The following is a 12,038-nucleotide window of genomic DNA, read 5'->3' as shown; positions in this document are numbered from 1 at the left end:
CCGCATGGCAAAGCATCACCACAAATGTCTGACTGAAGTGATGGATTTAGGGTAAATCTGACCCGCAGGACATTCCCCGCATGCCTTCTTCCCCCGTGTTTGTGCCGCTGGGTAGGTCAAGTATTCGCTGGAAAAACCCAAATTAATCCCAAACGAGTGTGACGCTCGGAGATGTTGCCTTGTGGAGGCTCCGCCCCTCGCCTCGGAGCGTGTGGTTCCCATCGCTCCTGTTGCTGTGTTCCTGAGACTCAGAGTGATAGTAGAAAACAACAGCTGGGCCGATGGATCAGACGGCTTTGGGGGATTTTTTAATTTTCAGACCATTACAGAAGCCTCTTTTAAACGTGTGAGACTCTATATGGACAACCCGATCATTAAAAAGAGCTCCAGCTGCTTTTTATCAAAACTCAAAGTGATTTGGGGATCCGGTCCCGAGGAAAGCTGCTCCTGACAGGTGCGCACAGTGCGCAGAGAGGATGGGCAGACGTGAGGCGGACAGCAGAGGCGCAATGAACACCAGCGGACGCTCCGAGCTGGGCTGCCTGCAGGACGCGGCGTTCAGCAGCCAGCATGGCGGCGAGCAGTCACCGAGAATGGACAGCCGCCGTGCCTGCAACGCGGAGAAGCGACAGAGAAACATGAAAGCAGGCGTGGAGGCGCCGGGCCAGGCATCCACAGCCGCAGCGTCCATGGAAGTAAAAAAGCATCAGCACAAGCACAACTTAAAGCACCGTTATGAGGTGATGGAGACGCTGGGGAAAGGCACCTACGGCAAAGTGAAGAAAGCGGTGGAGAGAGCGAGCCTGAAGACGGTAAGATGGTCACCATATCCCATCATATCATAGTGCCTCAAGCTTTTCGGAGCTGTGTGGCTGAAGGAAACGATCAATTATCAGTTTCTGAAATTGATTTGACCTCTTAACCTCGTCTGCTGACCCTGTAAAAAGCCTATCAAAAGTGTAATGTGATGCATATGCTTTTACTTTTCGCCACTCTCCTTATGCGTCTGTGCTTGCGTGCTGCACTTGCCACGGTGTTGCTCAATGGTAATTAAATATTAATTTGAAGGTGGAAAGAACTTCGTGGGGGGCGCTCTGCGTGTGGTAGGATATGCGTTGATCCCGAACCCATTTCTTGTGCTGCCAGCTTGAGATGCCTTTGGTCTGACTCACTCAGCAATTGAAAAAGGGGATAAAATCACTACAATAGATCTGCTCCAACTAGAGTCTGACCCCTAAAAACCCAGACTTAAGCACACACACACACACAGAGCCAGACATAATAGCATAACATGTTTCTGTTTAACTTCACAATCTGAGTATCTAGGTTAAAACAGAATGTGGTGCCAGATTAGTTTGAATAATCGTGGGTTTATGTCTGGTCAGACCCTAATCCCTCCCTCTGTGCTGTGATCTGAGAGGACGGGGGCCTCATCAGTTTCCTTTCTGTTTTATTTTAATAAATAAACACACTTCCGCAACCTGATTGGGACAAAAAAGATGATTCCGATTAGAGTGAGTCTTTCACAATTTGTCTGGCTCCTTTGACTGTGATTGTTAGACCTCCTCACTGATAGTAACCCCCGCCAGGTGTGGAGAGACGTCGAAGCCCTCACCAACTAGAAATTGTCTCAGCATATCAGAGATTGCCTACCCTCTTCCCTCAACTCCCACCAGTTTGCTTACAGAGCAAATCATTCTCAGCCCTCTATTGTACGCCCCGTACACCTATGACTGCACACCAACCCAGCCAACTAATGACATTGACAAGTATGCCGATGATGTCCTGCAGGTGCTCAGAAAATAACCTGAAGCTTAACTCCCTTAAACCCAAAGAACTCATAATGGACTTCAGGAGGCACAGAAAGGTCCACTCCCCACTCATTATAAATGGAGAATGGGTGGAATCTGTAGAATCACCCACATCTCCATGGATCTCACCTGGACCCACAACACCAACACCCTGGTAAAGAAGGCCTAACAGCAGCTTCATTTCCTCTGTGTCCTGAGAAAAATAACCTGGACCAGAAGTGGCCTTCTACTGCAACAACAGAGAACAGGAAGCCTTTGCAGAGGGTAATTAACACCACCCAAAACATCAGTCACTGCCCTCTGCCACCCTTGGAAGCCATCACCAGATCCTCCTATCTCAGGAAAACCAGAGCCATCACATGCGACCCTTTGCACCCTGCCCATCACCTGTTTGACCCGCTGCCTTCTGTTTGGCGCCTCAGGTCAGTCAGGTCCCACACCTCCAAACTCACAAACACCTTCTTCCCCTGGGGACATTGAGACTGTCAAAAAACACTCTCTCCCCACACCCCACCCCTGCCCAACCACCTGATCTGAGCCATGGCCTGAGTTACCCTCATCACTCAGGGCACTCACACACGGACTCTATTCAGACCACGTCTTTCTTTGCACTACTTTCAAGCACTTTGCAACTTGTTTTCTGTTGTGTGCTATACAATTCTATTCTACACCTTAACATGGAGTGAAGCATGCATAAGAGACTGCTGGTAGGATACAGAGAGAGGAACGAGGCCATGTAGTGTGTGTGTGTGTGTGTGTGTCTGTGCAGGGTGAGTGGGTTTGGTAGGACAAGGGGGAAAAGCTGAATTCCTTGAGCCATTAGCAGGCACATACCAAGGATTCTTTGAAACAAAACAGGCATTATTTTTGGAAACAAGGCTAGCGGGCTGTTTTGTGAGTGTGGGGAGATGGGAGAGGAAAGCAGGAAGAAGAACAGGAAGAGAAGGCACTATCAGTGATTTTATAATAAGGAGCTGACTTGAGACTTGTTCCTGTAAAGTGTCTAAGTGGTTTTCCTGTGACGCTGCAAGAAAGGAATGTAAGTCATCCTCATGAATGCACAGAGTGAAGCAAAAGGAAAGATGAATAACCAGCCTTGGTTATGCAAGCTAAGTATTCTGTGGTCACTTACGCTGGCTGGGAGCCTCACTTGTTTTTAAAGCTTAAATATCATAGGCAAAAAAAGAATTGAAGCATAATCAAATAATGCCATCAGAAAAAATTATCTTGTTTCCTTTCTTGCATTTATGTATATGTATTTGCCCAGTTCCCCATCAGTTCTGCAATTCCTGGTTAAGGAAAGGGACAGCTTAAGGCTGTGTGTAGATGATTGGAGGTCAAGGGTCACTCTGGCAGGAAGCCTGTATAATCCTGCCGCTAAATCGTTCACAGATGCAGCAGGGACCTTTAGTGATGCTCAGGCTCCTGGGATACATATGTGTGTTTGTGAAAATAGCAGGGTAGGAAGGAAGTTGGTGCACACCCCAACCCCCATGATGACTTCATACAGACAAACACACCTGCAATAAGTCAAGACTGGAGTCAGCAGGAAAACGAGAAGAGGATGGGAAAGCCAGTACATCCCTTTGCACATCTAAAATTGCCATGCTATCATAATATAGGCCGTGATGATGTCAAAGAACGGCTGAATGACTCCCACATGCTGCGTTGTGTTTCCTGCACATGTGAGGTTGCAGTTTTTAGAGGAAACAATGAGACATTGTTGGTGAGAAGGATACTTTAGAGGTCATGTCTCTGCGTGATGCATCCGCAGGATATTTGCATGCACAAGGGTGAGATCACACAAACACACAACCACAGCTTCCTCTACTCACACATGGCCCCTTGAAATCAGTCACAAAAAATACCCTCCTTTGCCCTGAACCATACCCAGAGTGTCTGTATTCCCTGTGTCATGTGTCACTTCAAAGTCTTGGTAGTAAATTAGAGCTGAGACGGCAGTAGAATTTTTTGACTCCCAGTCTATACATTGACATGTCTAATCCATAACTTATCTGTTATATTCCACCAAGTCATCCCAGTAACTGATTTTACAGTCTCCCCTGCTCTTCCTCACATTACTTTAAGTATTTGGGTCATAAATGGCTCTTTAGTGAGCATCAGAATCCGCCTCCTCAACTTTTTAATATTTGCCCTTCAGCTGATGACCACATAAATTGTGTGGCACAAACTATTGCCCAGCACCCCACTGAAGGGTTTGACACATCACCCATATAAGAAAAATATTGTTAGATGCATAAAATGTGACTATAGCAAAGACATAAGTTTGAAAATGAAAGTATTTTCATTCACCACATAGCTTATACATGAGTTTCAGAAGGTCACTTCAGTCTCAGGGGTTCCCTGGATGGTGTTCGTGTTGTGTTGCATAACTATCATGGTTGATGGAGCGTGCGAACTGTGTCTCTTCCAGTATTTCGGAGACATTTTTTTTCCCCCGCCAGCTGAGAAAGCTGGAGTTTTGACCTGTGGGAGCTCACCCACAGGGACAAGGAAAATTATACAGCGCATGTTTCGTCCCATGTTTAAATGTCAGCCTCACAAATTAGTCCCATGGCTTCAGCTACTCGTTATGTTCCACGTCTCAGTTGTCATTCGTGTATTTTAGGCACACTCCGATGCCTCGTTGTCTGCCTGCATGCACTTGTCTCGTCTTTGTAAAGTGCTGATTATGTGACACTTATTCTATCCAACCAGTTTTAGAGGTTCGTTTTAGGATGTACGTTTTTACTGCGGGCCTGCGTGTGTGTGTTCAGAAGCTTCGGGTTGCACCGGTGTATGGGATTAAAGAAGCAGAGTGTGAACACTGCAGCTGTCAACCTTCTGCCTCTGAACATCTCACATCACGAGATCTGCTCTCACCATGCAGCCTTTAAACCCACATAATCATGTCTAATACCCAGAGATTTTATTTGTGTATGAGCGTGTGTGTTTTTTTAAGCATCAACAGTATGTACAGTATGCCTTTGTTTCCATGTTTGGCTGCGCAAATGATGCTTGAACTGTTTATTTATTTGTTGTTTTGATGGAGATAAAGCAGAAAATGGTTAAATTGGTGTGTTTTTCGAGGAATTTATGGAAATTAAATCTACTGGCTCAAGTTTTATTACTCAGTCACTAGATTTAACAGATAGTGTGTGAAATTTGGACACAATCTTTTTTTTTTTTTATAACATCCTCTAATCTGTGTCTTCCTTCTAAGGTGGCGATCAAGTCAATCCGCAAGGAGCGCATCACGGACGACCTGGACAGAATTCACATCCAGAGAGAGATCGAGATCACATCTTCCCTCAGGCACCCCAACATCATACGCTTCCATGAGGGTAAGATGACACTGACACACCATCACACATAATCAGACAATTTCATAGTTTGGTCTCCAGGTAGCATTTAGGCCGTGAATATTTTAAAGAAAGTCAGTCGAAAGATATTAAGTCCCACAACACACACAGCAGCATTTACAGCAGTGTTGTTCAACAATGCCAGGGGCTAAGGGATAACGCTGGTAATGCTCACAAATCCTATTTGAAGCCCAAAACCAACAATGACACAATCCAACTAAGTATTTCCTATTTGTACAAAGAATCGAACACATGGCTTCTTACTCTGTTCCATAAACTTGCATTGATGGCAAATACTTAACTTAAAATCAAATCAGTGATGCACTGATTTGGGAAAAATATCCCAAAACTACTACTGACACCACTCTGGTGGTTTAGCCTGAATTGAGCCAAAATACTCACTGCAGCGAGAAGTAATCTCCCCAAAATGATTTGCTAAAAGCTACAGCACCCAGAAATGAAACAATATGATTGAAAAGAATTTTAAAACTTCTAAAACAGCCTTGAGAGATGCTCTTTGGTATCTTATTTCATCATCTCGTAGTGTTCCTAACAATAAAAATAGAAGATTTTTACCCTTATTCACTAAAGGTCTCCCATTTATTGTTGGATGGGTATTGTTGTTGATTAGAACAAATGAGGAGGATGTTATAGTCGATGAATAAGATAAAAATCCCAGTTAGCCCCATACCTGTCACTATACTTAAATATATCATTTTGATTGGTAGCCATTCATCAGGTGAGACTCTTTTAAAGTTGTACAAATGAAACTGCAAATATTTCTGTTTCTATGGAGATTTAATGTAAACAATAAGCATTTGCATACACGGATTACACAGGAGTTGAAAACCTACACAGCCAAAACATCATTAAAGGTTTCTGTTTTCCTGTGTTGACAGTGTTTGAGAGCCGAGATAAGATTGTGATTGTGATGGAGTACGCCAGCAGAGGAGAGCTGTATGATTACATACAGGAGAGGAGGCGACTGCCAGAAACAGAAGCCCGCAGCATCTTCAGACAGATTACATCTGCTGTCCACTACTGCCATAAGGTTTATACACACCAAACAACCTACCCACATGTGTTCTGCAGGTGCCCAACAGGAATACATTACAAGTTAGCAAATTGCACACAGGCACGTGTGCACACATGCAAATACTGTACTGCTTAAACCAATAAATCCTAATCCTATTACTGCAGAAAAACTTGACTTGAGTTTTCAGATCTCTTTGGGTTAAGAGCGCATTATAAGGCTCGATTGTTCTTTACAGTCACACACTGACACATTTAACAAATGCTAAATGAGCCTCCTTCAACATTACTGTAAGCCTTGGCATAGAAACAAATACTTCTTTGTTTCTCTGATTTATTGTTGTGTACATAAAATCACACCAGAAAGCAGGAATTATTGACGAGTTATTAAGTCATATTTAAACAGAAGTGCATTACAGTGGAAGTTAAGGTATCTGCCTGACTGTCAGCTGAGCTGGACATGAAAAAAATGGCAGTTGTTTTGCTTTTCTTATTTTGGCAGTTTGGACTGTGTGTGAATCTGCTCACGTAAAACTCAGAGATTATGATTCAGCTTCTGGGTCTCTGTGGTGTGAAGCGAGATGGAATTTGGGCTCCTCGTGCCCTTGAATATTGTCCCAAAATAGACATGAATGTTCCAGCGTGAATGAATTATTGAATGTGCCTGAGAGGTATGCGGGGTACATGGAAAGATGAGCAAGGCTTCACGAGAAAAATGGAAATAATCGAGGGCCGTTCACTTCTCAGGTCACAGGCATTTTAAACGATAGTAAGAATACTGACCTGATAAACCACATCTTTCATATTTGTGTCTGCCGTGCTTGCACACATACACATGTACACACAGTGCAGTGGAGTTACATGTAGCACACAAAGCATTGTCTGAGGTCATTGGCCATTTCCTCCACATATGTGCTCAGAAGAGAATTTAATAAATGAAATAAAGTTTGTTTAAGATGAACTAACATGAATGTTTAAAGTGTCCCTGTGTCACATGATTTCCTGGATGACCACACCTAATGAGTTACTACATATACACTTTATTTTGCTACAAATAGTGTCGATTTTGAGTCGTCTGCCTTTTCCTTGCACACTCGTGCTTAATGCCAGTCGGCGGCTCAAACCGTCATCCGATGAAAAAAACAGAGCACCTTCTCATGCTTGAGAATAATTAAACAGTCTGATGATCTTCCTTCAGACTCTCCAAGAGCAGGACCTCACGTGTGTTTCTCCTGTCTTGCAGAACGGGGTTGTGCATCGAGACCTCAAGCTGGAGAACATCCTTTTGGACCAAGATTTGAATGTAAAGGTAGGATCCCAAGAAAATACTGTGCACTAACTGAGCCACAAGTCCTGAGCATTTGATACATAATTCATAGTTTCCCATTATCATCTGATCCATGCTACTTGGATTGTTTTTCCGCCTCTAACATAAAATGCAAACACAGTGTACTTTCAGGATATATGTTGGAGCATTTTCTACCCAGAGGAATTTCAATGTGTTGTTGAGCAATGCACAGTGAATGTGAAAAAACACAATGTAAGGCCTTACAAAAGAACCCAGGGAATATTTCTTGCCTTATTTGGGCATTGTTCTCCCTATATCGGTGCTGTGTATGGCCAGCAGGGAATGCCGGGAATTTAGCGACAATCTGGAGGATTCATGCCAGCCAGAGGGTTTACGTATGTGTGCTCTGTCTCTCAAAAGAAAACGCTATGTGCAGACTTCTCTGCGGGTCTTCGTTCGCTGCCAACCACATCACCGGAGGTTCACCGCACCGGCCTTTCTCGGCATCTGCTGCAGGAAATGACCGAGACTCTGTGCAATGCGTTGTTATGTCTGCACAATAGCTACTTAATGGCATCTGTACGGGGCAGAGAGAGGCGGATATGTTAGGTGAAATGTTAGGTCATGTCAAGTTTAAAGTAGAATATTAGTCTGTAGAGTGTAACTTTGTGTTTGACTTTGTTTTTGTAAGCATTTGGTATTCATTCACTTCCTCTTCCAGCTTCATGAAGAACTGTCTCACTATAGGCTGAATGTATACAAACATATGGGAGCCCAAAGAAATGCGCTAATTGCCACCAAATATATATGAACAGTGAGCTGGCTTGCATTTACAGTGACATCTTCTTCCATGAGGTCTTTGTTTCCCCGTATCTCTCTACCATGGAAGTGAAGCTGTCATTGTGAATATTTTTAACACCACGAGGGCTGATAGTGAGCCAGCATGCATGTTTATAATCTTCGCAGATAGAGGAGAGACACAGTCTGTCTGCGTATGGCTTTCAGAGCCTCAAGTGAGTGATTGTTCCGTTACGTGGGCGTAAGCAGCCTGATGCTTTTGGCCCGCTCCCCTTTCCTCGCTCACACTTACTCTGGCAAAAGCTCAGCATACCTGCAGTATTTTTGGCTCCTTTAAAAGGAATTGCTTTTGAGTTATTGTGTATTTTTTTCCACATGACTAAAAGCTTTCCGTACATAGTCACTGAAAAGGAATTTAGATTGCGTGAGGGCGAGTGTTAACGTGAATGAAACTCAGTGCAGGATTCAGTGTGAACTGATTAGGTCATTGTGACATAAAGTTTGAGAGATCAGTGTTTTGAGGCTGTGGAGAGACATCTGGAAGGAGATCTGTTGTCTTGTAATGTGACAGCTGTTAGTTTGTTATGCCATCTATGATTCACAGTGTCACATGAACCCCTTGTGTTTACTTGGCACAGAAAATGAGCGCAGACACATCCAGCAGCTGTGAAAGCTTTGAATAGTGTCATCAGTAGGAAGAAATAAAAATAATTATTAACAAAATATGTTAATTTGCATTCTTTCTTTCTTTGCAGCTGGCTGATTTTGGCCTCTCAAATAATTTCCACAAGGGCACGCTGCTGCAAACCTACTGTGGAAGTCCGCTCTATGCTGCCCCAGAGATCGTGAAAGGGCTGCCATACCAGGGGCCAGAGGTTGGTCAACATGCTGCTAATTCCCAACATTATGGATGTTAGGTTGTTTTAAAATGTTCACAGAATAAGTTTCAGTTTTATTTAGGGAAAGACTGCAGGGCTGCTTTTTGTGAGATTACATAATCATTTACTGTCACCACATGTGGCTGGTTTTCTTTTAAAACAACAGCTTTCTAGTAAATTAGCTAATACTAACAACTTGCATTGTGGGTATTGTAGGCACCAGATGCTGGCATGAAAAAAAGCTCTTTAAAATGTAAAAAAAATATGATGTCGCTGGTTCTGCTGCATCTTTGTGTCTTTCATTAATCCAACATTGTTATTTATATTAGTGCAATGCTAAATTACACTAATTTAGCAGTCTAATATTCATATCTGGATTAGTGTAGCTTTAAACCGCAGTACATCTTCTTTTACTCATGAATATGCTTTAAAGGAATATAATATTTCATTCTGTATGTGTTTGTGTGTCTTAGGTGGACTGCTGGGCACTGGGGGTGTTGCTGTATGCCCTCGTTTACAGCAGCATGCCATTCGATGGGGCCAGCCACACAAAACTCACAGAGCAGATCAGCCAAGGTCGCTATCGCAGACCCAACTCCCCCTCTGGTAAAGCTTCACAACTTTATTTTTTATATATATATTTTTAAAGGTGTCAAATGGGATCTAGTTTGTCAGCGTAGTGGCCATAAATAACTGTTGACTCTGTCCCCTCCAGACGCCTGCGCTCTCGTCGACTGGTTGCTGACGGTGCGTGTGGATGAGAGGGCCACGATAGAGGACGTGGCTAACCACTGGTGGGTGAACTGGGGCTATGAAGAGAGTGTTTGTGACTGCCCTTCATTTCCACACCAAGAGTGCCCCTCTCCACTTCTGGCTCGCTACATCGACTGGCAGAATCAGGTTGCTGCTGCTAGCAGTTTGACGGTGGATGCAGACTGCCTGTCCTCAGACTCTTCTGGTCCTCCTCAACACGCTTCCAACCCCTTTTACTTCAGCTTACCTCTGAAGCACGAATGCGGGGGAGGTTCAAGGGTGCGCGGTGGAATATCGAGTCTTAGGAAGTCTCGCAAGGAGAATGCGATTCCCCAGACTGCACAGGGAGCTTGTGGTGACGTTTGTTTAGCAGCTGCTTCTTCCACTGTGATTTCCTCCACTTCCACTTTTGAAAGAAAAAAGCCCAAAGGTATTCTGAAACATCAGAGGAGTTTAGATTCAGTCTTTCACACCCCTCCCAGGGATAACTCCCCCTCTCAGCTCTGTAACACTGCTCCCCAGCCCTGTCGAACACACAGTCTTACTCATGCGTATGTTGACGTCCTATCAACCAGCCTTCCGTCTCCAACTACATTCAGTCAGCCATCGTCCAAAATGCCCAAGAAAGGGATACTAAAGAACTTGTATGGTGGGGAGTCAGGTTATGGTTCCTCATCAGACAGAAGGGGCTCAGGTGTAGGAAGTACAGACAGTAATGCAGGTGAGTCCTGTTCCCACAAACAACAAACATGTCTCCCAGGAGTTGAAGACAGTCCCACAATGCGCACAGAAGCAGTAAGAAGACGTAAGGGTATTTTGAAACGTAATGGAAAGTTTTCTCGCAGCCTGGATCTTCCTGACAACCACCAGTCGTCTCCCTCTCCAACTCCTGCGATATTCCCAGAGGCTCTGCAGCATCTCCTCCAGACTGCAGGGGATGCCGAGGGCCGTCATAGCCGCCCCTCCAGCGTGGTGAGCGAGGATAGCCTCTTCTCCTCCGATTCCTTTGATCTGCTGGACCTTAGCTCCCAGTCACGTCGCAAGATTTTCTCAAGAGGGGTGCGGCACAGCTCAGAGGACGATTTGGAGCAGCTGAGAGGCGAGGCGGACAGTGTTGTTGGAGAACGACAAACAAAAAAGGAAACGCTGTAATACGAAGCGTAATAGAAACTTTAGTGTGCTGAAAAACTGGGTTTAATTCCAGCTCTTCAGTTCAGTTTTATGTGATAATCAGTGCCTGCCATCTTGAAAAGACTTCATGAACTCTAGAAAGGTTGCATCTCAAGTACACAGACTCTCATGACCATTGCACTGCCGACGTAAAGCACCATGTCTCGGCATATTTGAAGCGATAAATTAAAGTTTAGCCTCTGATTGTTTAACTGTGTTCCTCCAAATGGGACCTGATTTCCAGCAGTTTGCAGAGATAGGACAGAATAGTCTGTTTAATGGACTCGGTCTGACCTCACCTGCACAACAGACTCTCCTTGTAGATTTTGCAGATTGATGTTGACAACTCTCAAAATCTTTGTCTGAATGCGGTCATCTGCTAACGTGGCAATCCATGCATCTTAGATTTATCGAACAATCATTGTATGAGTAAGTCAAAAGACTTAAGGATGTTTCCATCCACCTGCATTTTTTTTGACCATTTTGGATATAAAATCTGAGGTGTAAGTTCAGAAAAAAAGAAGAAAAAATACTTTTAAAGTTAAAAAAAATATGTGTGTATTGATAACAGTGAAATGTGGCAAAGTGCAATTGAAACTAGCTTTTTATACACTAATCGTGCATGAAGCATGTCAGATAGAAGCATACAGTACGTATGCGAGAACTAATGGCGGGGGGGGGGGGCATTAGTTAAATTAATATATGGAGCAAATATAAATGTAATTTAATTTTTTCTGCATTGTTTGGCAGTGCTACTAGTTTTGCTGGTGATCTTTTGTAATATATAATTTGCACACTGTTGTTCTGCAGTGGTTGTGATAGCACCCGGCAATAAATTTAACATCATCAGCTACTTATATTCAAGCATCCACCTTCATGCAGTCATGCATACATATGGAAACAGATATACATAGAAGTTTGCTTTGAGCTTAACGATTTTCTGAAA

General features: G+C 43.8%; 1 protein-coding gene across 1 annotated transcript; it reads left to right on the top strand.

The window, feature by feature from the left end:
- The first annotated feature begins 68 nt into the window (after window positions 1-68).
- Window positions 69-11,796, top strand: LOC116312539 (NUAK family SNF1-like kinase 1). The gene is made up of 7 exons (XM_031729981.2): window positions 69-812; window positions 5,035-5,155; window positions 6,073-6,224; window positions 7,449-7,514; window positions 9,047-9,166; window positions 9,643-9,775; window positions 9,885-11,796. Exons 1-7 carry the CDS (start codon window positions 477-479, stop codon window positions 11,072-11,074), a joined length of 2,118 nt encoding a protein of 705 aa, XP_031585841.1. The 5' UTR covers window positions 69-476; the 3' UTR covers window positions 11,075-11,796.
- The last annotated feature ends 242 nt before the right edge of the window (window positions 11,797-12,038 follow it).

The sequence above is a fragment of the Oreochromis aureus genome, linkage group 20, assembly GCF_013358895.1.
Source record: "Oreochromis aureus strain Israel breed Guangdong linkage group 20, ZZ_aureus, whole genome shotgun sequence".
Taxonomy (NCBI): domain Eukaryota; kingdom Metazoa; phylum Chordata; class Actinopteri; order Cichliformes; family Cichlidae; genus Oreochromis; species Oreochromis aureus.
Note: the sequence above shows the minus strand (reverse complement) of the source record. Positions and strands in the feature narration are given on the sequence as shown.

Excerpts from the sequence above, each read along its gene's own strand:
- LOC116312539 (XM_031729981.2), top strand. The coding sequence starts at position 477 with ATGGGCAGACGTGAGGCGGACAGCAGAGGCGCAATGAACACCAGCGGA. Across the intron at positions 813-5,034 it reads AGAGAGCGAGCCTGAAGACG|GTGGCGATCAAGTCAATCCG; the intron begins GTAAGATGGTCA and ends CTTCCTTCTAAG. Across the intron at positions 7,515-9,046 it reads ACCAAGATTTGAATGTAAAG|CTGGCTGATTTTGGCCTCTC; the intron begins GTAGGATCCCAA and ends CTTTCTTTGCAG.